The sequence below is a fragment of the Danio rerio genome, chromosome 20 (genome assembly GCF_052040795.2).
Source record: "Danio rerio strain M-AB ecotype USA chromosome 20, GRCz13ab, whole genome shotgun sequence".
In the NCBI taxonomy this organism is placed as follows: domain Eukaryota; kingdom Metazoa; phylum Chordata; class Actinopteri; order Cypriniformes; family Danionidae; genus Danio; species Danio rerio.
The window spans coordinates 53,726,488-53,754,363 of NC_141040.1; the positions used below are offsets into that span (position 1 = coordinate 53,726,488).

General features: G+C 37.5%; 1 protein-coding gene across 14 annotated transcripts in view; it reads right to left on the bottom strand.

Annotated features, from left to right (window-relative positions):
* Window positions 1-27,876, bottom strand: part of col12a1b (collagen, type XII, alpha 1b) — a 243,441-nt gene that overhangs the window by 184,899 nt on the left and 30,666 nt on the right. For 8 of the 14 annotated variants that reach the window (XM_087298603.1, XM_087298607.1, XM_087298602.1 and 5 more), the window contains exons 11-14: window positions 24,825-25,103; window positions 24,470-24,745; window positions 18,557-18,829; window positions 1,337-1,606 (exon numbers count right to left, since the gene is read on the bottom strand). The exons of the other annotated variants lie outside the window; for them this stretch is intronic. In XM_087298603.1, the coding sequence (XP_087154729.1) occupies window positions 1,337-1,606; window positions 18,557-18,829; window positions 24,470-24,745; window positions 24,825-25,103 (1,098 nt within the window). The remainder of the gene's footprint in view (window positions 1-1,336; window positions 1,607-18,556; window positions 18,830-24,469; window positions 24,746-24,824; window positions 25,104-27,876) is intronic. 14 annotated transcript variants of the gene reach the window in all.

Here is a 27,876-nt window from a genome sequence, read left to right on the forward strand (position 1 = left end):
GATTTAAGGTTTGGGACTGAAGTCTGATCTGAAATGAAAGCGTCAGACTTGATGTCATTCTTTATGGTTTTTCAATGACTCGCATTGAAAGATGAAAATCCGATCTACCTGCTTACATTGCAGACAGGGCACGGATCTGATTCTTCCAGCCATACACCCAAAGCGCTTCACAATCATGAGGGGGGTCTCTCCACACCACCACCAGTGTGCAGTATCCACTTGGATGATGCGACGGCAGCCACAGGACAACGGCGCCAGTGCGCTCACCACACACCAGCTATTAGTGGAGAGGAGAGACAGTGATAGAGCCAATTCGGTGGAAGGGGATGATTGGGAGGCCATGATCGTAAGGGCCGATAGAGGGACTTTGGCCAGGACACCGGGGTTACACCCCTGCTCTTTCACGAGAAGTGCCATGGGATTTTTAATGACCACAGAGAGTCAGGACCTCGGTTTAACGTCTCATCCGAAAGACGGCGCCCACTGACAGTATAGGGTCCCCTTCACTTTTACTGGGGCATTAGGACTCACACAGACCACAGGTTGAGCGCCCCCTGCTGGCCTCACTAACACCACTTCCAACAGCAACCTAGTGTTCCCTAGTCGTCTCCCATCCAGGTACTGACCAGGCTCAGCCCTGCTTAGCTTCAGTGAGTAACCAGTCTTGGGCTGCAGGGTGACATGGCTGTTGGGTGACATGTGTAGAGACCTGGCCTCTTCCACCACTCCTCTCCAGCCTTAGTACACTGCTGTTCCATTTGAAGAAGTAGCCGACTTGTGTCCTCGCGTCCTCTGGAGTTCGTTCTTCCAAGTCTGAACTTCCGAGGACGCAAGTCTGAACTTTGTGTACTTTGTATTGAGAAACAGCCCTGGTTTCACTAGTTTTTTCCCCTAGCAACATATTAAACAATAAGAATTTATTCATTTTCCTTCAGCTTAGTCCCCTTATTTATCAGGGGTCGCCACAGTGGAATGAGCTGACAACTATTCTTGCATATGTTTTACGCAGTGGATGCCCTTCCAGCCACATTCATTCACTCTCACATTCACACACTCATATACTATGGCCATTTTAGTTCATCCAATTGGTCCAACCCATCGTGTTTGGACTGTGGGGGGGAAACCGAAGCACCTGGAAGAAACCCACACCAACATGGGGAGAACATGCAAACTCCACATAGAAATGCCAACTAGCCAAGCCAGGATTTGAACCTGCAACCTTCTTGCTTTAGTGTGACAGGTCTAACCCCTGAACCATAGTGCCGCCTTCAACAATAGCAATTATTTACATTAAAAAATAAAGGATGCACACAAAAGAATGAAAGAAAAAGCCTACCATCAGTAGTTTCCTCTCCCACAAGCGGTTCCCCATTGCCTCGATCATAGGCTGCGAACACGGACACCTGGTAGCGTGTTTCAGGGCTGAGGTTCTCCAACAGTGTGCTGGTCACGTCTCCAGGCACCAGCTTTTCTCCAGACTCTCCAGAGAACAGAGATCTCCAGCGCACAAGATACTGCCTCACTCTTCCTGGAGCCGCCGTCCATGACACCATGAAGCTGGTGTCTGTCACATCGCTGGTGATCAAATCTCTCGGTGAGCCTAACTCTGTAGACAAGACACAAAATATGGCATCAATGTGAGCCTAGGTACAACAGGCACAAAAAATAATGTGCATGAACCCTGTGAAATGTTAAAAAAGGGGTGGGTAAAGCTCAAAACGGAAGTGGAAAGTTGCTGGTTTAAACCAGTGGCTCTCAAAGTGGGGTCAATGAAAAGGGGTCGCTTGGTGATTTCCAAAACTCAAATAAATTTTATTAAAATATTTGAATGACCATATTTATTCATAACTCACAGAAAATTTAGAGTTGCATTAAAGAAACAACAACAACATACAAATAAAAATCAGCCATCAGCCTTTAATTTTTATATTAAAATGTAATTAAATTAATAAACGACTAAAGAAAAACATTATATGGTTAATAGACTGTTGCATTGTTGTGTTGTCAATATGCTCATGTTTATATATGCCTATAGTTGTGTCTGCAATGTTTATATATTTACAGTATAACCACCTTGAAAAATGGGGGTCACGAGTCACTGACAGGTTTATTTTGGGGGTTGCAGGCTGAAAAGTTTGGGAACCCCTGGTTTAAAAAGAGCAGTTTATTTTCTCAGAAAAAGACTTATAAGAAAGAAAAAAAGTCATTCCAAGCTATATTTTAGCAGAATCACCGTGGGCCATAATATTTGATATATATCTCGGCAGACGGGCCATTTCTCATGATGTCTCTGGTGTCGTTGGTGCAGGTGTGTCAGGACTGCAACGAGCACTAATTCATTCAGGTGAAACTAAACTTAACAGCTGCTCATAAAGTCTAAAGTCAACACACACACGCACACGCACGCACGCACACACACACACAATTACACAGAGCTGAAGTCAAAATTATTCATCCTTATGTGAATAATCTTTTTAAAATATTTCCCAAATGATGTTTAACGGAGCAAGGAAATGTTCACAGTGTGTCTGATAATATTTTTTCTTCTGAAGAATATTTTTTTTGTTTTATCTCGGCTAGAGTAAAAACATTTTTTTTTTTTAAGCCATTTAAAGTCAGTATTATTAGCCCCTGATTTGTTTTAATTTATCTACAGAACAAACCATTGTTATACAATGACTTGCCTAATTACCCTAGCTTACCTAATTAACCTAGTTAAGCCTTTAAATGTCACTTTAAGCTGAATACTGGTGTCTTGAAATTATATAGTAAAACATTATTTACTGTCATCATGGCAAAGATAAAATAAACCAGTTATTAAAAATGAGTTATTAAAATATTTAGAAATGTGTTGAAAAATGTGTCTTTCCATCAAACAGAAATTGAGAGAAGTAAATAAATAAATGTAATAATGACTTCAACTGTATAAACACACTCCTTACAAAGCCTGAAAATTGTTGGAGAGAGAGAGAATTTAGAAAAAAATTTTTGCCATGTCAGCTTCTTTGGCTATGTCATGGCGAAAAAAGAAAACAAATCAAGTTTACCAGATTTTATAAATACAACTTTTTTTATAGTTATAAAAAATATTCTAACAATCAAAAGTCACCAAAAGCAATAAATAATACACAGGGTAAAATACATAAATAATAATAAGAATGATAATAAATAACATATTAAAAAAAATAATAATAAATTAAAAAAATAATAACAAATTTAGAGGGATTCACATTTAAAAGTATTTAATTTAAAGTCTGTCCAAATAAAAATTGTTGTCTGATAACATTAAAAACAGGGCTTACCACCAGAAGATATTTAACAGGTTGGTTTCTTTTGCGAAAACTGGTGGAAAAAACGGTCTTAGTCTCTTCTCGGCAGCCTGCTTCACATATTTAACATCACATGTAATGAAATTCTTTAGCTTAAATGATGTGACAGCGTCTCTGGAAGAGTGATGTACCATCAGATACAGTATAGTGTACAGTATGATCTCCAGGCATTCCCTGTGATGTAAAGATAAACTGAAAATACTTTACATGCAGCTCATTTAAAGCCTGTTTTTCAATAAACGGCTATAAAATACGTTCTTATTTTCACTGTTTAGATTAAAAAGTTGTTCTTTATCATTTATTTATTTATTAATGAATTTTTCTTCAGCTTAGTCTCTATTTCAGAGGTCGCCACAACGGAATGAACCGCCAACTATTCTGCATGTGTTTTACATAGTCATACACTACGGCCAATTTAGTTTAATCAATTCCCCTATAGCGCATGTGTTTGGATTTGTGGGGGAAACCGGAGCACCCGGAGGAAACCCACGCCAACACGGAGAGAACATGCAAACTCCACATAGAAATGTCAACTGACCTTCTTGCTGCAAGGCAACAGTGAACACTGAGCCACCGTGCTACCATAGTTACATTAGTACAAGATAAAATGGCAGTTTTTACTTTTTATTTCTAGATCTTTAGTAAATATGAGTTGAATATAACAGTTTTGGTTTTTATTAGTCCTTAATAACTACACCGGAAAAAGAAGTCAAAAATTATTTATTATATGCATTTACATTTATTTATTAATACTTTTATTTTCAGTTTAGTTACTTTAGTACAAGATAAAATGGCAGGTTTTGCTTTTTATTTTTAGATCTTTAGTAAATATGTGTACTTTTAGTTGAATATGATAGGCCTGTTTTGGTGTTTATTGGTCTTTATTATTTAAAGAAGAAGTTAAAAAACAGACGTTTGGAAATTACAAAAGGGTTAATTTATATTGAAAGACTATTACATTTTAGGACAAGTATTTTTAAATGAATCTCTATTGTTATTAAACGTCTTCACGATTTATTATGCATTTACATATAGTTATTACTAACTTAACTTCAGTTTTAGTAACTTACTAAAGTACATAAGATAAAATGAGAGTTTTTACTTTTTATTTCTATATTTTTAAGTAAATATTTTTAGTTTTAGTTGAATATGACAGCCCAGTTTTTTTGTTAGTTTTGTTAAAAGAAGTAAAAAACCTGAGGTTTGGAAATCCCAAAAAGGTTTATTATTGAATATACTTTTTTTTTTAAACTAATCAATTAATTCATATTTTCACTGTTTTTATTAAAAATTAACAACATAACTTTGGTAATCATTAATATTTATTATATACTTCTACATATATATTTACTAATCATTTTATTTTCACTTTAGTACAAGATAAAATGGCTGTTTTTACTTTTTATTTCTATATTTTCAGTAAATATGTGTACTTTTAGTTGAATATGACAGGCCTGTTTTGGTTTTTATTAGTCCTTAATAACTACACATAAGGGTTATAATGAAAGGATATGCTAATTTGGCACAAGAATAAATGAATAAATGAATAATCATTTAATTTTGAATAAATCTATAATAATATATACACTCTATAAAATACATTATTCTCATTTTCAATGTTTATATTAAAACATAAGTTGTGCTTAGTCATCTTTAATATTTATTATATGCATCTACATTTTATTACCATTGTGATTTCAGTTTTAGTTATTACTAAAGTACATAAGATAAATTGAGAGTTATTTCTATATTTTATTCAAATATTTGTAGTTTTAGTTGAATATTATAGCCCTGTCTTGGTTTTTGTTAGTCTTTAATTACTACACTGGAAAAAGAAGTAAAAAATCTGAGGTTTGGAAATCCCAAAAGGTTTATGAATGAATATACTTTTTTTATTATTCATATTTTCACTGTTTATATTAAAAATTAACAACATAATTTTGGTAATCATTAATATTTATTATATGCATCTACATATATATTTACTAATCATTTTATTTTCAGTTTAGTTACTTTAGTACAAGATAAAATGGCAGTTTTTACTTTTTATTTCTATATTTTTAGTAAATATGTGTACTTTTAGTTGTATATGACAGGCCTGATTTGGTTTTTATTAGTCCCTAATAACTACACATAAGGATTATAATGAAAGGATATACTATTGTGGCACAAGTGATTTTGAATAATTCTATAAAATATATATACACTCTATTAAATACATTATTTTCATTTTCAATGTTTATATTAAAACATAAGCTATGCTTAGTCATCTTTATTATATCCATCTACATATTATTATTCAGGCCAGTAGCCAGGGGGTGGGTCCAGGTGGTTCGAAAGAACTACCCCCCGCTGACAAAGGTCAAGAATTTGCCATTGGTCAAAAATGTTTGCCACTATATTCTCATTTGACCTATTTTGACTGCTATATCTTCATAAATTGTGGAAATAACCCATCAAAGGTTTTAAGAAAATGCACAATATGACATAAGTGAAGTCATCTTTCACTATTGACGACTTGTTAAAAAAAAATATATATATATATATATATATATATATATATATATATATATATATATATATGCAAGTAGCCTAACTTTTATTTTAAATCTTGAACCTTATTCTTGAGAGAAAAAAAAGACCAATAAAAAGGTCCGAAGCACCAAAGGCAGTCTAGTAAAGTTAATTTTAATAAAAAATTAGGCTGTGTATAAAAATCCAAAATGAGAAAGTTTTCAGGGGTAGCTTAAATAATGTGTTGGTGCTCTTTGTGTAAGGGATTCATCAAAATAAACATCAAAATCAGCCCAAGGCACTCAAAAATGTGGGAAAAAAAAGCCTTTATTGACATGCTGTTCCTTAACACTGCAGAGGTTACCCTGATGAAGTCAAGTGTTATCAAGACGTGTAGGCGCAGTTTTAGGAAATAGCCATGTCAGTAAAAGCTTTTTGATATTTTTTCTGACATTTTTCGAGTGCCTTACTTTTGCTGTTTATACAAATTAGGCTGTTGTGGTTAGATGAATTTTCAAGAGAGGCTAGAAGAAAATCGTGAAGCTCTTTTTTTATATTTGTTTATTATAAATCTTTAGGAAATATTTTGGTACATCAAAAATGGAGGATACAACAAGCTAATCCAACTAAAAATAGTGCTTAAAATGCCACTTATTGGAGTATTTAAACATCATAATTAAATAAAAAATGAGGTGAATAACTGCAAAAAGTCCATGTTTTAAGAAAAAAAGAACCACCCCTTTCACCAAGCTGGCTACGGGCCTGTTATTTCAGTTTTAGTTACTTACTAAAGTACATAAGATAAAATGAGAGCAAATGTGTGTACTTTTAGTTGAATGTGATAGTCCTGTTTTTGTCTTTGTTTGTCCTTAATCACAACAAGGAAAGAAGAAAAATCAATCATTGAGGTTTGGAAAACACAAAGAGGTTAGTATAGAATAAAATATATAAATATATTCAGTTTTGGGACAACAGTTTCTTTAGTAAATTACTGTCATGATGAAAATATTAAGATGCTAGTACACATGAGAAATATGCTCTGGTTTAAATCAAAATCAGAATAGCTTTGGAGAAGAAGCAGACAACTAAATGCTCGCCAACTTTTTTTTTTTTTCCAAAACAACACAAATCCACACAAAACCATCATAAACTCCATGAAAGACCCCTTCTTAGATGTATAATACTTTTTCAAATCCCTAGCCATTCCTCATTTCTCCATCCTTGTCTTTCTCTCCCTCCTGTTCCATCTCACTCTTTCCTGACACAATTATGAGTCCGCAAGATTTTCATCATTTGGAAACAGCACAACTCGTTGAACATTGTAACTTGGAAGATCTTTGCTCAACATGTGACGCTCATATGTGTTTCTCTGCAGCCCGACAGCAGCACTTTATTTGATTTTGCCTTTAAAGGAGACTTAAAATGAAAATGATCTTTCATATGCAATCAAACGTGCAGTTTCATTCAAAAAGCCAATCCAGCTTCCCTGTGTCTTTCATTTGAAGTATATTTTTAAATTGGATTTATTGAACATTTGTGGTAAATTAACCATTTTTTGCACTCAAGTATTGCAAGTAGTTTATTCTAAAATTTACTACTCATCTAAAATATGTACTGTAGTAAAAGTGGAAGTAGGAGATAAAAACAATGATTGAGAGGCCGTGATCGGTAAGGGTCGATGGAGGGACACCGGAGTTACACCCCTACTCTTTATGAAAAGTGCAATGGGATTTTTAATGACGGCGCCCACTGACAGTATAGTGTCCCCTTCACTTTTACTGGGGCATTCGGACTCACACAGTCCACAGGTTGAGCGCCCCCTGCTGGCCTCACTAACACCACTTCCAACAGCAACCTAGATTTCCCATGTGGTCTCCCATCCAGGTACTGATCAGGTTCAGCCCTGCTTAGCTTCAGTGAGTAACCGGTCTCGGGCTGCAGAGTGATGTGGCTGTGTTTTTAAAGCAGCAGTCTTTATGTCATGTGGCTACATGGGAAAAATGTGCCTGATGCATTTCTAAAGTGAGTTTGATTTACGTCTTCAGTGACATTTATAGCCATACTAAAAGCTCAAGCAGATAGTTTCCCTCAGATCTTGAAAATAAAATCACCAGCAATTGCATAGCCTAAAATTACCGTTTAGTTTGATGGTATAGTAATAAATAGTTTTTGTTTTGTTTGTTTTCCCAAAATAAATATTTAAGTTGAACCAAAATAATTGAATTTAATTGATGGTCTATAACAATAATAATACTATTTTACCTTTGAGTGAATGTAATTTGTTTCCTTGGGCAGAATAAAAAGGATTCGTAAGGATTTGGAGTTCGTAATGAACCGCCAACTAGTCGAGCATGGGTTTTACACAGCTTCCAACCACAACCCGGTACTGAGAAACACCAGTGGTGTAGTCTTTGCTATACGCACGTATACTCAGTATGCCTGCTTTTTTTTCACGAGCTGTTTGGGTATTACAACTTCTGAGGATCAATAGTTGCGTATACCGTTGGTACACTCACTTGTTTTGGTTTTTAGACTTCCCTAATTTATGTGTATTTGTGTCTCCTTAAACTGTCTACTAATTGTATTTTTTAACTTGCATCTTAATCTGTTGCAATAGATGCATTTGTTTAATTTGCGCCATTCCCTGCTCCCTGACAACCGCAGCAGCTGAGAACATTTTGTGAGAATTTTTCGAAGATTACAACAAATCAGCTGAATCATGTTTTTGCTGAAACTTTCAAGTAAAATTAAAAAACAGCATGGGTGCTCCTTAACACTCCTATATTTCTATTTGGGCCCCTGAAACTTTTGCGATCACCTCATGAACTGTACAACACTTAATAACCGCCTCGGTACTCTTTAAAGTTGACATAATAACAGCGGCAGACTTCCTCTCCTCTGTTATCAACTCGTTTTTCATTTTGTCAGCAAACCACAGCTGTGCAGACCGTGAGCACAAGGTGTGTTTATCGATAGATTGTTGGAATATCTGCATATTATTATGTATATATAATTAGGCTCATACATTTAAATACAGCTCGATATTATCAGCCAATCTTCGGGTATGCTGGGATCACTATTAGCTAAGCATAATTGAATTGGGATTAAAATGCATAAATTTGTTTAGGTATTTTTAAATGGATAGTTCACCCAAAAAATGAAAATTGTCATCATTTACTCAAGCCTTACTGGTTCCAAACCGGTTTGTCTTTTTTTTTTTTTTTTTGTATTCTGTTTTTTGTATTCTGAACACAAAAGAAGATATTTTGAAGAAAGCTGGACACCTGTAAACATTGACTTCCACAGTTTTTATTTTTTTCTTCTGTGGAAGTCAATAGTTATAAAAATCAATAGATGTTTAATATATATATTATTATATGGCGCGATGCAGCTGGCTCTTAAAGGGAATGGGCGATGAGGCTCTAATTGGTTTATTCTCAAAACACACCTATAACTCATTCAGAAAATAAACTCAACCCTTTTAGACCATGCACCATGGCGCAAAGCGGATTTTCGCGTCCTTAAAGTAGCAAAAACGCGTTCTGACACGCTATGCATAGTGTATGTATCCAAATATATATATATATATATATATATATATATATATATATATATATATATATATATATATATATATATATATATATATATATACTTTTAAAATTTGGATTGGGTGGGTAATAGTACACCTTTTTTTTTAGGACTACACCACTGGGAAACACCCATATACTCTCAAAATCACATACATACACTATGGCCAATTTAGTTTATTTAATTCACCTACAGTTTAAGTATTAAAAAAAAAAAAAAAAAGTATTTTTAAATGGAGAGTTCACCCAAAAAATGAAAATTGTCATCATTTACTCAAGCTTTACTGGTTCCAAACCGATTTGTCTTTTTTTTTTTTTTTTTTTGTATTCTGTTGAACACAAAAGTAGATATTTTGAAGAAAGCTGGACACCTGTAAACATTGACTTCCACAGTTTTTATTTTTTTCTTCTGTGGAAGTCAATAGTTATAAAAGTCAATAGATGTTTAATATATATATATATATATACACACTTTTAAAATTTGGATTGGGTGGGTAATAGTACACCTTTTGTTTAGGACTACGCCACTGGGAAACACCCATATACTTTCAAAATCACATATTCACTATGGCCAATTTAGTTTATTTAATTGACCTACAGCGCATTTGTTTGGACTGTGGGGGAAACCGGAGCACCCGGAGGAAACCCACACCAACACCGGGAGAACATGCAAACTCCACACAGAAATGTCAACTGGCCCAGCCTAGACTCGAACCAGCGACCTTCTTGCTGTGAAGTGACCGTGCGAACGACTGAGCCACCCATTTTTACATCTGAACCAAAGTTAAATAATCATTGAGGAAAAACTACTAATTTGAGCTACAAAAATAACAGTAATTACTTTAAGCTGATTCAAAGTATCATTTATCATCAGCACATGCTGCTCTGAAATCCAAAGCGGACTCGAGACATTCACATGTGGTAGATTTTCCGCAATGTTTTTGATGTTTATCTTCATGTCAATCACAGAGAATGGGGCAGGTGCTGGAAGAGCTTTCGCTTGTCCTCTTCATATGTGTTTTACGCACATCTCTGGAGGTCATGAGCCGGACAGTGACCAGCTTGAACGCATTAAGCACTTTGACAGACGGCAAACAGGAAGAACGATCCTCCTCTGAGAATCCCCAGGTGTTGGAGTACAAAAACACCTTCTGGCCCGTTTGCATGTAGCTGGATGAGTCTTTATTTTAAATGAACGTAATCTGTATTGATTCAATAGGCCAGGTGCAATTATGCAATGAAAATAATACAAATAAATCCCTCTTATTTAAAATACGAGACAGGTAATGTGTTCCACATGCGTGCGCTTTTGAGTTTACATTTCTATAACTCCTCACATCTCTTGATTCTCTTTCGTGCATATGCAGATGGAAAGCGTTTGCTCTCGTTTTTCATCTTCTGTGAGAGGCTGAAACAAAAACAGCTGATTTTAGTTTCGCGCTTTTCACCCCGCGACATCACAGACAGCATTATTTGCACGCTGCTTCCATTATTCTAGAAGAGACGAACACAAAGGGCTCTATTTTGACGGTCCATGCGCAGAGCGCAAAACGCAGGGCGCAAACATTTTCAGGGCGTGTCAGGACGCGTTTTTGCTAATTTAAGGACGGGAAAATCCGCTTTGCGCCGCGGCACATGGTCTAAAAGGGTTGAGTTTATTTTCTTAATGAGTTATAGGTGTGTTTTGAGAATAAACCAATGAGAGTCTCATCTTTCATTCCCTTTAAGAGCCAGCTGCGTCGCGCCATAAGCGCACTTTGACGTAAAGTAAGTTCACTTTCGCTTTTGCTCTCGTGGATAGGGAAACCTTTACGCACAGACATCAATTAGCCTATAAATAATTAATTTTATTTGTTAAGCGCAAAGATTTGTTTCAAAACTATTTCTAAATTCAGTTCTTATTTCTAGCAAACTAATAAATAAACAATAATAACAAAGTGTGCTCAAAATATTTCCAAATACACCTGCCATGCCCCATATGGTTTAAAATTTGACAGGTGGACAAATCTAAGCTTGTTTTTAATAAAACAAATATAAATATGTATATAATAAATAATACTGCTAATAATAATAACATTATACAGAAGCAAATTGAATGAACTGAAAAAGCCTCCCGAGATGAAGAAAGTAAGGCAGTGGTTTTTAAATCTTCATGTAGGCTAGAAATTTATATGTTTTGTAATATTTTAATCATTTATATTTATTTCCTGTATATATTCTTATTTTATATATATATATATATATATATATATATATATATATATATATATATATATATATATATATATATATATACATATGACCATCAGGAAGAACGCAGCATCTTATTTCTCACAGGACGCGTTCTCTGTCCTTGCGGTCTCCAGAGATCGATTTTCAGAGGACACCTGGCAAGTCTGGTCTCCACAAGAACGCTAGTCCGTTCTCTGCGTTGTTGGAATTAAGAAACAGCCAGTGTTTGGGTTGGTGGTGTAATTATGCTACAAAAACCTTGTAATAAACTGCCAGTACATTTTCTGTTATTTTCCAGACTTATTTCTTCATATATTATTTCTTATACATTATATTATTTCAAACCACTAAATGTCAATAAAAGTTACTTTGTTAAACTGTAAAGTTGTCAAAAAAAAATCAAACGATCAAAGTCCCATGATGCAATTCATGACCATAAATAAACAAAGCATTTGTGAATCACAAAATACAGAAACCATTAATTAACTGATTATTTAACAGTGTAACTAAAGAAGATTTGCTACACAAACAGGTCAATGATTAGCTAAGACCTCCGAATGCATGTAGCATGTGGGACTGTAGAACTTCTCTGCTCCACAAATGGACACAGCAGGTCATAAACTGAACCAGAGTCCTGCTCAACACACACCTGCATCAGATTGGGGACAGAGCGGAAATTTTTCCAGCTCCTCCTTGAGCGTATCCTCTTGGGGTTGCAAAGGAAGGAACAGAGATGTCTAAAGTCTAAAGTGACTGCTCTAATCCTTTGTTCCACAGCAGTTCTGAGAGGCATGGTTCCTGCATTACGTAACTCTCTACATTAAAGTATTTAGTCTCAATGACATCACCATCTCCCAATCTTCAATGTCAGTTTGTAATCAAGCCATAACGAATTTTCCTTTCTGATCAAAGAGTGAAACAGGATGGTTAAACCACTGCATGATCCATTATGAGCTCAACCAACTGCTTATTTAACATTAAACATACCCATAAATGCCTATCTTCAATTTAATAGACCCAAATCACATAAAAATCCCAATATCATTTATTTGTTCTATATATTCTTTAAAGCTTATCTAATAGTCTATTATAATGTTGATTCAATCACATAGCTTTTTTTGCTTATTTACATTCAGTCATTCAGCAGACGCTTATAGCAACTTATAATTGTTTTCAAAGTGTTTCTATGGGTGGTTTGTCAAGCCCACTCACCTGTGTGAAGCACATTTCATAACTGCATAGTGTTTTTTGTTTTTGTTTTGTTTGTTTGGTTAGATACAGAGAGATAGTAAGAAAGTTTAAAGTATAAAAATGAGCTGAGCTTTCCAGTTCCATCTGCACTTTTAAGGGACGGCATTCTTGTGCTAAGCTGACCTGTTCATAAACTGGCTTTAGTAACTCTAAATACTTTTGTTGCATGGAAAAAGTTACTATTGACACCCCAGAGGGCTTCTTTAAAACTCTATAATGACCAAATTTTAATTTTAGGCGTTTTGTTTCTTCTATCATTTCAAGTCTCCAGGTTTTGATCTTTAGTCATCCAATCTGACGCCAAAGGTTCTGTGACATAACATGACTGGAATTCGGTGATTTAAAGTCTTGGGCAAACTTTGCTTCTGGTAATTTCATTATAACTGCAGCCATGTTACTGTAGCTTAAGATTTGGTCCTCTAAAACCCCAGAAGACCCGTGGTGCTGTTTATATAGGCTGAAGGAAAGAAGCTTTATAATTGCTTGGCTCTGTTCAACCTATTTGTTTATCCGTTCTGACAAGAGCTAAGGTTGTTAAAAAATGCCCCTAGTCGTTCCAAACACTGCACTTTCTCAACTGATTTAAGAAGAAAAGACACTGAGTTTTATGGCCACATGCTGAATTTGCACAGTTCACTATATAACAACAACACTTCCATATGTTAGCTTTCTTTCTTGAGAAGGAATATGGGAAAATAGCGTGACAGTATTCAGTACTCTCCATATATTATATGGACAGTAGAGAGACAGTATTCTCCATATTGTGGACTCTACTTTGACGGTCCATGCGCAGAGCGCAAAACGCAGGGCGCAAACGCTTTCAGGGCGTGTCAGAACACGTTTTTGCTAATTTAAGGACGGGAAATCTGCTTTGCGCCGCGGCACATGGTCTAAAAGGGTTGAGTTTATTTTTTTAATGAGTTATAGGTGTGTTTTGAGAATAAACCAATCAGAGTTTCATCTCCCATTCCCTTTAAGAGCCAGCTGCGCCGTGCCAAGAGCGCATTTGCTGTTTACAGGACGCAAAGTAAGTCTAAGTGGAAAAAATGAGCATTTCACAAGCAAACAGTTAACAGTTTTTTTAACAAAAATCTGTTAAACAGAGCATCTACTGCATGAGAATGAGAGATAATGGATCTACTTTTACATTCGCTCTTGGATAGGGAAACCTTTACGCACAGACATCAATTAGTCTAAAAATAATTGATTTTGTTTGTTAAGCGCAAATATTCGTTTCAAAACTATTTCTAAATTCAGTTCTAATTTCCAGCAAATTAATAAATGAACAATAATAACCAAGTGTGGTCAAAATTATTTCCAAATACACCTGATATGCCCCATGTTGTCTAAAACCTGACAGGTGGGCAAATCTAAGCTTGTTTTTAATAAAACAAATATAAATATGAATATAATAAATAATACTGCTAATAATAATAACATTATACAAAAGCAAATTGTTATGAATGAACTGAAAAAGCCTCCCGAGATGAAGAAGACAAAGCAGTGATTTTTCATATTTATGTAGGCTAGAAAATAATATGTTTTGTAATATTTTAATCCTTTATATTTATATTCTATATCTATTCTTATTATATCCTATATATATCCTTAATATTTAAATTTTTTCATATGTAAAGATATTTGCCTATTGCTCTCTTGTGTGTATTAAGCAGTGTGTAAGCGAGGCGCAACTCTGTGCCGGAGTTTAGACCGGGTTAGTTTTGGTCTAATGAAAAATCTATTATAGTTTCTCAAAATAGCAACGCGGCAACGGTCCACCTCAGAACACCTCCCTTTTTAGACCAGAACGCCTATGGGCGCACAAATGAGCGCTAATGCATTTGCTATTTAAACAGCGTAGCGCAATGCCTCAAAACCACTCTTGCGCCAAGCTGAAACTACCAAAAGACTATTGCGCCGCGTCTTGCGCCACATTGCGCTGGGTGTATGATAGGGCCCATTATCTTTTACAAATGACAGAGGATTAAAACTAACTGGTACTGTGATGCTCCAAAATGTCACAAAAAATAGATATACAGTTAAAGTCTAATTATTAGGGGCGGGTTAAAAAATCTATTTATTTCTATTAAACCATAAGAATTACCATATTTTATCCATAACCTGCCGAAGAGAAAAAATAGTTGTTTATAGTTACTCTATACCAGGGGTGCTCAATCCTGTTCCTGGAGATCTACCTTCCTGTACAGTTCAGCTCCTACCCTGATCAAACCCACCTGAACCAATTAATTAGGACCTGAAATCCACTTGATAACAGACAGGTGTGTTTGATAAGGGTTGCAACTGAAATCTCCAGGAAGGTAGATCTTCAGGAACAGGATTGGCCACCCCTGCTCTATACTATACAGGTACTACAGTAGCATTTAGTTACGAGTTCTATGTGTTTGTTAAGTGGTGACGTGTTGATAAACGTATGTAATACTGTTTCTGGGTCCAGGCCGTCACTCATTTGAGTTGAGAAATCATTTGTTTATGATCACTTTTAATTCATATCCCACATTAAAGTTAATTTTATACAAAGTCATAGAGCACACAACAATCTCTGGGCTTGCTGCATAACAAATACCAAAATTACCATATTAAAGACACCAAATACCATATTAAAGACACAGCAATAGTGTCAGATGCAGCAGATTGATTTTATAACAATGTGGTGAACTCTCTGGCCCATTTACAGCACTGACATACGTTAATAAAAATTAAACGAAGAACAGACTTAAGTACATTGGTGTGTGTGTGTGTGTGTGTGTGTGTGTGTGTGTGTGTGGGTGGGTGTGTGTGTGTGAACGCCACTGCATGCAAGGTTTCTGTATTCATTACCACCTCAGAGGATATTGGGGGTCGCGAGTCACTAGCATTGTCATTTTGGGGGTCGCAGACTGAGACGTTTGGAAAAGTTTTTCTGTGAAGCCTTGAGTAAAAAATCATGGGTGTTCTCATGATGATGGCTTGAGATTTGATAGACAGATTAACGCAGTGGTCAAATCCTGCTTTTTTCATCTTCGACTCTTAAAAACAGTCAAACCTATTTTATCTAGAAAAAAAAAAAATCGAAAAAAATTATTCATGCTTTCATTACTTCTAGATTGTAGTGATGGGAAGTTTGGATCATTTTACTGACTCGGATCTTTGAGTCTCCTTCATCGAGATGAACGAATCTTTTCGAGTCATTTCGTTCATTTGGTTCAATTTGCCAAAATATTATTAAAATGTTACAAATTGCTTCCAAACACATCTACAACTAGCCCAAAAGGTTGATCACATGACAAATAAGTCATAAATAGAGTACTATGAGAAAGAGAAAATAATTATTCAATGTCTACCTGCTCTTTTGTCTATGAAGGTATTGTTGTCTCTTTGCTCAGCTCACCTCTTCATGTCTTTAAATGTCAGTGGTTCGTTCACGTTACACTGATAGCCACATATAATCTTAACCAATGTACACAGTCTGAGTCGATAGGAGCCATGATAATTAGTTCACCTTTCGAGTCTTCTAGTTCTTGAGTCGTTCGTTTATCACGTGATAGAATGACTCAAACCCGATGGAGGACTCGAGAGATGAACAGATCAATTCTTTTTCCGGTTCTAAACACATATGATTGGCCTGTGAGGAACGAACGACTCAGACCTGATAGAGGACTCGAGAGATGAATGGATCTATTCTTTTTCCGGCTCTAAACGCATATGATTGTCTTCTGCATTTCCGCTATGAACGACTGAAAGACTTGAAATGAACGATACCACCTGCACAAATGTGCACACGTGTGAATGGACGAATCACTCCCTGAGAGGACTCGTAGTTCCCGAGTCATATTGAAGATTCTTTCAAAATTAACGAATCGTCTATGAACGACCCATCACTACTAGATTGGACTACTGTAATTCACTATATTTTGGGATCAGTCTCTATGCCGCTTACAGTTAGTTCAAAATGTTTCTGCAAGGCTTTTAACAGGTACCAAAAAAACATGATCACATCACACCAGTCTTTTGCTCTTTGCACTGGTTGCCATCGTGTCACTTTTTTAAATTGTTCTCTTGGTTTTTAAATCTCTAAATTAGCCTGGTTCCTTCCTACCTGTCAGACCTGTTGACTGAACATTAGCCTGGTCGGTCTCTTCGGTCTTCTAACCAGAGACTGTTATGCATCCCAAAGTCGAGGCTGAAATGCAGGGGTGCCCGGGCTTTCGCAGTAGCTGGTCCTACCTTGTGGAATGCTCTGCCCCTCTGTATAAGGTCTATATGATCTCTGGCTGTTTTTAAATGTAGGTTGGAAACTTACATTGTTGATTTGGCATTTAATCAATGAGAAGTGTTTGTTTTAGCTATAATAATTATCAGTGAGAATTGTTTGTTTTAGCTATAATTTTTTTATCTTTCTCAGAGTGATTTGTATTATTCCGCACATTGGTGAACCTTTAGCCAATTACCAGCAATTTTCCGGAAAGGTGTGTATGTGTAAACAGGTCCTTTTTGAAAATACCGGTAAATTCGTTCTGGCTATTTTCCGAAAAGAGAAGTTGTAACATTACCGGTAATTTGCCGGAATGCTGCGCTGTGTGAACGCAGAAGGAAGATTGCCGGAAAAATCACGTGCACGTCTAGAACGTGCTGACATGAGGCATCTGCTTTAGCCAATCAGAACAGTCAGAAGCATTCACGTCCGTGCGGTTTATGAGAATAAAACCCTTTGAATATTTTTCCAGACACATTTAGATGCTAGAAATTAGTCAGATCACTTTTACATGTTCATCTTAAAGCCAACCGTGTAAATAATTATCTATAAGATGCTTATGATAAGCCGTTGTTTGTTGACCTTCAAGCTTTGCTAGTGCCCGTGAAACAGCCCATGAGCGCCAGCACACACACATATCATGTACATCAGGACATGCGAAAGTGTTTCTCTATATGTTTTCATCGAAATTGTTCTCAATACTGATCCATCCACAGAGTTTGTAATGTAGTCAAATGTTTACAAATACAAGCGCAGCCGTTTAGAGCTCATTTCTGGTTAATGATGTCAGAATTTATCTGTATTTTGGAATGGATGTGTGAATGCTCTTTTCCAGAAAAATTCCGTAACATCCTCGCCTGTGTGAACAGCGCTTTTTTTAATTTACCGGTAAAGTCGTTCCGGAAATTTTCCATATATTTACCGGTATTACTGTGTGAAAGGGCTATTGGTTATGTTAAATAGTGCAATATAAATAAATAAGACATTGACATTGACATTAGCTGCCCTGATTTATTAGCCCGCCTGTATATTTTTTCTCAAATTTCTGTTAAATGGAGGCATGTCATTGTATAACGATGGTTTGTTCTGTTGACAATCAAAAAAAAAAACAAATGCTTAAAGGGGCTAATAATTTTGACCTTAAATTTTTTTTAAATATTAAAAACAGCTTTCATTCTAGCCGAAATAAAATAAATAAGACTTTCTCCAGAAGAAACAATATTCTAGGAAATTCTGTGAAAAATTCCTTGCTCTAATAAACATAATTTGGGAAATATTTACAACCTTAGATCCTTTACGTACTTCAACACTTTTAATCACATCCCTCACAAAATGACTTAAAGTTTGCATACTTCATAGGGGGATTTTAATATTAAGTGCGTCCATACCTTCCAGTGTGGTTCCCACTCCTTGCAGTGACGCTCCTTGTCCCGAAGAGTAGCGTGCGCTCACAGAGAGGTTATACTCTGTGCCTGGTTCCAGATTTTTCAGCATGGTTGATGTGGTGTCTCCCTTGAGTGTCACCGCTTTTGTCACAGCAGTTATGGTGGACTGGTAGAAAACACTATACTGAAGAACTCTTCCTGGTGCTGCGGCCCAGGACAGCTGCATGGATGACACAGTCTCGTCAGAAACCCGCAGGTCTCTCGGTGAGCCAAGTTCTATTAAATGTAAGGAGAAAAAAAAGCAGTTAGAAATAAAGTAAATACTAGGGATGTAACGGTATCAGAATTTCACGGTACGGTAATACCTTGGTATGAATGGCACGGTACGGTATTTATTGAATCATTTACAGGCAAAACAAAACTAATAAAAAGACTAGAAAAAAGTGCCAAAGTGTTTTTTTACCTTAGCACTGAACATATCAATGACATACAAATTAGCCATCTATCTGTAAGTTTAGAAACCGAAACTTTTTTCAATTTTGATAACAAAAAACTATTAAACCATGTAAAAAAAATAATAATAATAATAATAAAGTTTCAATTTAGTATTGTTGAAAACTCGTCACATTCAACATTTAATCACTCACTCACTTAGATAGAGATGGGTTTTAAGGAAAATTATCATATAACTATAATATGGTAAAAGCTGGGATCTCTGGGCATGTCCCCAGCAACAGAAAAAAACTCTCATTTGGGACTGAGGTTTCTGGGACAGAGAGATATGATTTAGCCAAGGTTGACAGCAGTGGGTAACGTTGTGCATTGTTTTTCCACCATTTGAGAGGACAAGCCATGAGTGAGATAGAGGTCTCTTTGCGGTACAAGTCAATGTCTGCATCAATCTAACAAGTGTGCTGTGTTCTGCAGTCCTCATGACTGTTTTTAGTCGTATTCCTCGACTTATATTTCCCCACAGTCTGGCAGTGCCTGCATACCGTTTTTTTATTTGTCTGTCACCTTTTCTCCTTTTTCGTATCTTTTTAGAGAAACCGAAATGCTTCCACACATCCGATTTAAAACCCGCTTTAGGTTCGATCATTTAAAGCTCTTTTTCTTCCCCGCTACTAGCAGCACACTCCATTTCCGCATTACTGGATCTGTAGTGACAACAGACGCCAAAGGATGATGGCCACGCCTAGGCTGATGGGAATTGTAGTTCCCGCTACCTCCCGTTCGCTTCATTCGCCTGAGCAAACTTTTCTCAGAAATATAGTTTTATTGAGTCATGCGCCTACGGTAATATTGAAAAAATATTACGGTATGACAGTATTTACAATATTGTTACATCCCTAGTAAATACTCTACTTTTTTTTTTTGGAAAGCAGGCTCATTTTACAGCTTCCCTATGAGTTAAACAGTTGTGTTTTACCATTTTGAATCAATTCAGCCGATCTTAGCTGAACTTAGTATAAATCGATGAATCAGATTAGAGTAGTGGTGAAAGGGGGTTGCTTGGTGATTTCCAAAAATCAAATACATTTTATTAAACTATTAGAATGACCATATTTGAACCATAATCCACAGAAGATAAAAATAGTAGTTTATAGCTACATTAAAAAGCAACAACATGCAAATAAAAAGCCATCAGCCTTTGAAATTATTTTCATAGGATTGTGTGTTTACGTTAGATTAACAACACAGTATTGCTGCAGCGGATAGCTTTTATAGCACCAGGTTAAACTTTGACACCTTTATGGAAATCAAATACATTAAAAATAAATTCAGACCACAACTGAACATTGAGGATGATCATGGCGGTGGTCTCCAAAATTAAACCAAGAAACATTGTGCCCACCAGTCTCTCACCAGCTGAGATTAATATTAAATTAAACAAATAAACAAATAACTATATAAATTATAGCCTATGGTTGTTAGACGGTTGCACTTTTTTGTGTTGTCAATGTTCTTGTGTTTATATAGGCTTATTGTTGTGTGTGCAACATTTGTATGTTTATAACCACCTCGAAAAATGTGGGGGTCGCGAGTCACTGGCATTGCTATTTTGAGGGTTGCGGGCTGAAAACTTTGAGAACCCTTAGATTCATTAGCATCTCATTAAAAAAAATTGCCAAAGAAATTTGATACTTGACTCTACTGTAGTTGCATTGTGTACTAGGACTGACTATTTTGCACTAATGCCGAGTTCAGACTGCATGGTTTTAAGAGTTGTAAAACAAGCCTATTTAAAAAACAACAACAACAACAAAGTTCTTTTAACCTAAGCCATCAGGTGAAAAAAACAAGTCTGATCGCAAACGAACGACACCTTTCTCCACAAGTTGAAGAATGTCTTTAGCATGCAGCATGACATAGAATCTGATTAAATAGGAGTGAGAAAACTGTTGACTGAAAGATTTAACACGAGCACCGAAAGCCGTGACCTGTGATTTGTCCTTTGCAGATAATAACAGTAGACAGACTGCAGCTGCATTGCTGTAGGCAGCCATAAAGGCTCCGCTGGCTCATGCTCGGACACTAACTACTCTCAGGATTGATAAAGAACCCAGAGGTTTCGCCTAACCAAACAGACATTCATCGCCAACTCGATGACAGAAATTCTGGGAAACATCTAATAAGGTTTTTGTCAAAATCGACATTGATTTTTCCATTCGCTTAAGGTTCTGGCTGCTCAACCAATCACTGTAAATCTTTAAGCCATTTCTTAAATACCACACCCTTGATTCACCCTCAAGTGATTTGTGAGACTGATGATGTCACAGCTATAAATGCTTAGGAAACATCCAATAGCAATGCCAGAATTTGTGCATGCATATTAAACAACTGATTTTTTGAGAGAGAGACGTTAATAGTTTAATTCGATTTAATGTTTTATGCTAAGCTAAAAGTGCTTCTGTCAGGCCTGGAGATTAACTGAATGGTGTAAGAAAGTGTTTAACTCTAGGAGAGTTGTAAGATGAGCCCATTTAAATAAAAAAAGTTCCATCAGGTGAAAAAAAAAAGTCTGATCGCAAGTGAACAACACATTTCTTCCCAAATTGAAGAACATCTTTAGCATGCTTATTACACCAGTACAGATCCTAGCTATACTTACCAAGAAAACATACTTTACATTTTCTATATCTACAATGTACATAACTACCAAAGAATCAAGCTTTGATTATGAAAATTATCGAAACTTTTTTTTTAATATTTGAGCGAGATGCTAATGGTCTAATCCGATTCAATGATCTATGCTAAGCTATGCTCAAGAGATTTTTAAGTCTGATGATATCACAACTATAAATGCTTGGGAAACATCCAATGGCAGTGCCAGAATTTATGTGTATACGTCTTAAATAAACAGTCGATTTTAGGACTGCCAAGTATGTCAATATATATATAACATCGACAAAAGTAAAAGTGTTGTTTCATATTATGTTCGATTGTTTATTTCACGATGTCAAAAAATGCATTGTTTATGGTGGTACTTTTCATAATTTATATGAGCGCAATATTACAAGGCATTACAAGAATACAGACACAAATCGCATTTTATTTAGCAAAATTTTTATTTTTATGTTGGACCTGCAATCGTTAGTCTTGAAAAGTGTTTTAAATTTTGTATATATCAATTTTACAACGTAGGGGTACAACGTCAATATGACGTCATATTTTAAGTCTTGTGCCTGCTGGGTGTTTAAGGCCATTTCAGTCATCATAGAGTAAACATCCGTCATCTTCTCGACAGTGACATGCATCGAAATGAAAGATTTTGGACATCTTCTTGGACACTATGCATGCTTCCAAACAGTTTGCGGCAACTATAAATCGCCCATGTCCAAATTCCTGAGTAAAACTACTCATCTAAAGTAGTTTGAGTATTTTTAATTTGTTACTTCACACCACCAGAGCCGGCACGTCCATAGGGGTGACCTAGGCGGTCGCCTAGGGCGGCATACCCGACACTACCCTCACCACCTACGCCATCAGTTATATCAGTGTCTAGGGTGGCAGAATAGAGAGGGCGGCGTCCCCGATACTACCCTCACCACCCGCACGATCAGTTATATCCGCTGCTAGGGCGGCAGAATTGAGAAGACGGCGTCCCCGATACTACCCTCACCACCCGCGCCCTCAGTTATATTCGCGTCTAGGGCGGTAGAACAGAGAGGGCGGCATCCCCAAAACTACCCTCACCACCCGCGCCATCAGTTATATCCGCGTATAGGGCCGCAGAATAGAGAAGACCATGTCCCCGATACTACCCTTGCCACCCGCGCCCTCAGTTATATACGTGTCTAGGGCGGCAGAATAGAGAAGGCGGCGTCCGCAACACTACCCTCACCACCTGCACCCTCAGTTATATCCGCGTCTAGGGTGGCATAATAGAGAGGGCGGCGTCCCCGACACCACCCTCACCACCCGCGCCATTAGTTATATCCACGTCTAGGGCGGCAGAATAGAGAAGGCGGCGTCTGCAACACTACCCTCACCACCTGCGCCCTCAGTTATATCCGCGTCTAGGGTGTCATAATAGAGAGGGCGGCGTCCCCGTCACTACCCTCACCACCCGCGCCCTCAGTTATATCCGCGTCTAGGGTGTCATAATAGAGAGGGCGGCGTCCCCGTCACTACCCTCACCACCCGCGCCCTCAGTTATATTCGCGTCAAGGGCGGCAGAATAGAGAGGGCGGCGTCCGCAACACTACCTTCACCATCCGCGCCATCAGTTATATTCGTGTCCAGGGCAGCAGAATGGAGAGGGCGGCATCTGCAACAGTACCCTCACCACCCGCGTCCTCAGTTATACCCACATCTAGGGTGGCAAAATAGAGAGGGCGGCGTCCCCAACACTACCCTCACCAACCACACCATCAGTTATAGCCATGTCTAGGGCAGCAGGATAGAGAGGGCAGCGTCTCCGACACTACCCTTACCACCCACGCCATCAGTTACATCTACGTCTGGGGTGGCAGAACAGAGAGGGCGGCGTCCCCTACACTACCCTCACCACCCGCTCAAACAGTTATATCTGCGTCTAGGACGGCAGAATAGAGAGGACGGTGTCCCCTACACTACCCTCACAACCCGCGCCATCAGTTATATCCGCGTCTAGGGTGGGAGAATAGAGAGGACGGCATCCCCAACACTACCCCCACCACCCGCGCCCTAAATTATATCCGCATCAAGGGCGGCAGAACAGAGAGGGCGGTGTCCCCGACACTACCCTCACCACCCACGCCCTCAGTTATATCCACGTCTAGGGTGGCAGAATAGAGAGGGCGGCGTCTGCGACACTACCCTCCCCACCTGCGCCCTCAGTTATATCCACGTCTAGGGTGGCAGAATAGAGAGGGCGGCGTCTGCGACACTACCCTCCCCACCCGTGCCCTCAGTTATATCCACGTCTAGGGTGGCAGAATAGAGAGGGCGGCGTCTGCGACACTACTCTCACCACCCGTGCCCTCAGTTATATCTGCATCTAGGGTGGCAGAATAGAGAGGGCGGCGTCCGCGACACTACCCTCACCACCCGCGCCCTCAGTTATATCTGCATCTAGGGTGGCAGAATAAAGAGGGCGGCGTCCGCGACACTACCCTCACCACCCGCGCCCTCAGTTATATCCGCATCTATGGCGGCAGAGTAGAGAGGGCAGCGTCCGCAACAGTACTCTCACCACCCGCGCCCTCAGTTATACCCCCAACCCTGCTTTCACTTTAGGGTTGAGGGCGGGTTGACCGTCCTTTGCCTAGAGCGGCAGTTCAGCTTGCTCCGTCCCTGCACACCACTTAACTCTATATGAGATTTTTGTCATATTGCTCAGCCCTGGATAGATCAATGTAAACACTTATATCCTATTGTAATAACCCTACAGTGTCATGCCTTCAAAGTAATTCTTAAAATGCTTCCACTCACCTTCTTTGGTTGTTCCATCAATCTGCATTTGAGGCCCAACGCCTGATGGGTATTCAGCTGCCACAGAGACACGGTAGGTAGTAACTGGGTAAAGCTGCTGAAGAACGATGGTGGTTTCAGGGCCGACTGTTGCAGTTTCCAGCAAGCCACTATCCCCTTGGACTGGGACGTATGTGAGTCTATACCGCACCACTGGACCAGGAGCCTCCCTCCACGACACCCGAAAACTGCTGCTGGTCTCTTCTGAAACCTTCAGGTTGGTAACAGATCCTAATTCTGCACAAAATATAGGTCATAAAGATCTCTCTGTAGAAACTCAAGTGCTAAAATGAATGTGAATAATACAGACACGTACCGTCAAGTGTGGTCTCGTAGCCTGATAGCGGAAAGCTTTCTCCTTTCTCATATTGGGCGTAAACCTTAACCTCGTACTTTGTGACTGGAGTAAGGTGATATAAAACGGTAGTGGTAGAGTCTCCTGGAATGGACACCGAGGTATAACTAGCTTCTGCGTCTGCGTCGGGTTTGTACTGCACCAGATAGGCCTGAACATCCACAGCATCTATTTCCCAAGAAGCTCTGAAGCTCCTGGAAGTCACCTCTGATAACGTCAGAGACCTGGGAGCAACCAGACCTGAAAGGCAAAGCAGAATTGAAGATATGAGGCTTTCTCCTTTGGTTTCTATAAAGAAATGTTGATACTAAATGAGTTTGAGTGCCAATTCTGACTATTAGTTCTTTATACAAGTCTGTTATTTAGATATTGTCTGATTATTAGTGCTTATAAAGTGCATGTTTTGCAGGATCTTATTTCACATCCCCTATTCAATACCTAAACCGAACCACTACCTTAATAACTGTTAATAAGCAGCAAATTAGGGATTTGTTGAACCAAAAGTCATGATCAATGCTTTATTCAGGGTTCAACGCTAAGGATTTTTTATACAGGCCATTGGTTGAGATTTTTACTTGCCCTGCCAAAATTTTCACTGGCCCCACCAAAAAAACTAAAAACTAAAAAGTTAATAGCTATTTCTTAGCCACATATTCTAAATAATGGCAAAGTTATGCCTGTGAATCTAGAATTTAAACATTTTAAATATGTTAATAAATGTATAATGAGCAAAATTCAAGATTTTATGCAAATGAAATAGCGGTATGAAAAATGTGCTGGTATTTTAATGCAATTCTAAATCATTTTTATAAAAATGGCGTGCCAAACTGACAACTGTTTTTTTTTTGTTGTTTTTTTGTTTTTTTTTTCAGTTTCTTAATTTTGTTCCCATGTAATTGTCTGCTTCTAAGACTTTAGAAACAGACGTTTTCTTTTAGCCTCATTGTTTAATTTTGCCGCCATGTTGCCATCTTTTCGCTGTACTGGTTGTTACCAGGTTACAAAAAAAAAAAAAAAAAAAAACCTGCTCAACGTTACTGGCCGATAGGGGCCAGTAACAATCCTGTCTACTGTCCCGAGTGTCTTTCACGCTGGCCCTGGGCCACCGGCCAGTCCTTATTGTTGAGCCCTGTTATTAATAGTGAGAATTGTACTTTAAATAAAGTGTGACCAAAATATTCAAATACCAAGCTATTGTTTGACATTTAAAGACCTTAAATGCAACACAACTACTAGTTTTTAGTCCTCGCTTTCTTTTTATTCTGGTTACATTTTTTTATTTATTTATTTTTTGACAGACTGTTAAATAATTTGCTTTGTGATCCAAAAATGAAGCCAGATTTCGAAAAAAGCTAAGCAAATGACCAAAACAAAAGATTTTGGGGACAAATAAACCTATTAGACTTTACAGAACCAGAGTTTGAAGCGTATATCGACGTACATCTAGACTAGAGATGTTTAACCCTGTTCCTGGAGATCTACCTTTCAGAGCTCATATGGATCAAACTCCCCTTTTTTTAACTACCAAGTGCTCCTTTAGATCCTGCTTAGTTAGTTTAGCTGTGCTTGATCAGGGTTTGGGCTAAACTCTGCATGAAGTTAAATCTCCAGGAACCCAGAGTAGAACCAGAGGCCAACATCCTTCTAAAGCAGTTACAGTCTAAAAATCAGACCCTACTCACTTCTCCTGATGTTCTGAAGCTCTTTCTTAATTGTCAGGCATTCATTTTCATTATTAACAAGTGGCTTACTTGCCTCTTTATTAAGATATTGGCTGTTTATTAGTGCTTATAAAATACATATTCTGTGTGATTCTATTCTATATCCCTAAATCTACCTATACCTTCACCCAGTGGTCACCAAACTTGTTCCTGGAGGGCCGGTGTCCTGCAGATTTTTGCTCCAACCCTAATCAAACACACCTGAACAAGCAAATCAAGGTCTTACTTGGTATACTTGAAACAGCCAAGCAGGTGTGTTGAGGCAAGTTGGAGCTAAACCCTGCAGGGACACCGGCCCTCCTGGACCGAGATTGGTGACCCCTGCCTTAACCGAACTACTACCTTAATAAATATTAATAAGCAGCAAATTAGGAATTTATAAAGGCAAAATGGTTTATTAATAGTGAAAATTGTACCATAAAATAAAACGAGACCAAAATGTTCAAACACAAAGCTGTTGTTTAGCTTTAGAAGAATTTAAACACAACACACGACCACTATTTTTTTATTCTTTTGTGTTTTGTTTTGGTTAAAATGCTCTTTTTTTTAACCAGTTTTAGACACTGTTAAATAATCTGTTTTGTGATCCACAAATGAAGCCAGATTTCAAAAAAGGCTAAGCAAATGACCAAAACAAAAGATTGTTGGGTCAAACAAACTTATTAGGCTTTGGTACAAAACCTGAGTTTGAAGTGTATATTGATGTATGTCTAGACTAGAGGTGTTTAACCCTCTAGGATATTGGCTTTTTATTAGTGCTTATAAAGTACATGCTATGTGATATTATTCTACATTACTAAATCTACCTAATACCTAAACCGAACTACTACCTTAATAAATATTAATGAGCAGCAAAATAGGATTTTTGTTGAGCAAAATGTTTTTTTTAATAGGGAGAATTGTACTCTAAAATAAAATGAGACCAAAATGTTCAAACACCAAGCTGTTGTTTAACTTTAGAAGACTTTACATGCAACACACGACCACTATTTTTTGGTTCTTTTGAGTTTTTTTGTTTGTTTTTTTGTTTGTTTTTTTTTGGTTAAAATGCTCTTTTTTACCAGTTTAAGACACTCTGTTAAATAATCTGTTTTGTGATCCACAAATGAAGCCAGACTTCAAAAGAAGCTAAGCAAATGACCAAAACAAAAGATTTTTGGGTCAAACAATTCAATTAGGCTTTCGTTCAAAACTAAAGTTTGAAGCATATATCGATGTACATCTAGACCAGGGGTGTTTAACCCTGTTCCTGGAGATCTACAGTACCTTCCAGAGTTCAGATGCAACCTTGA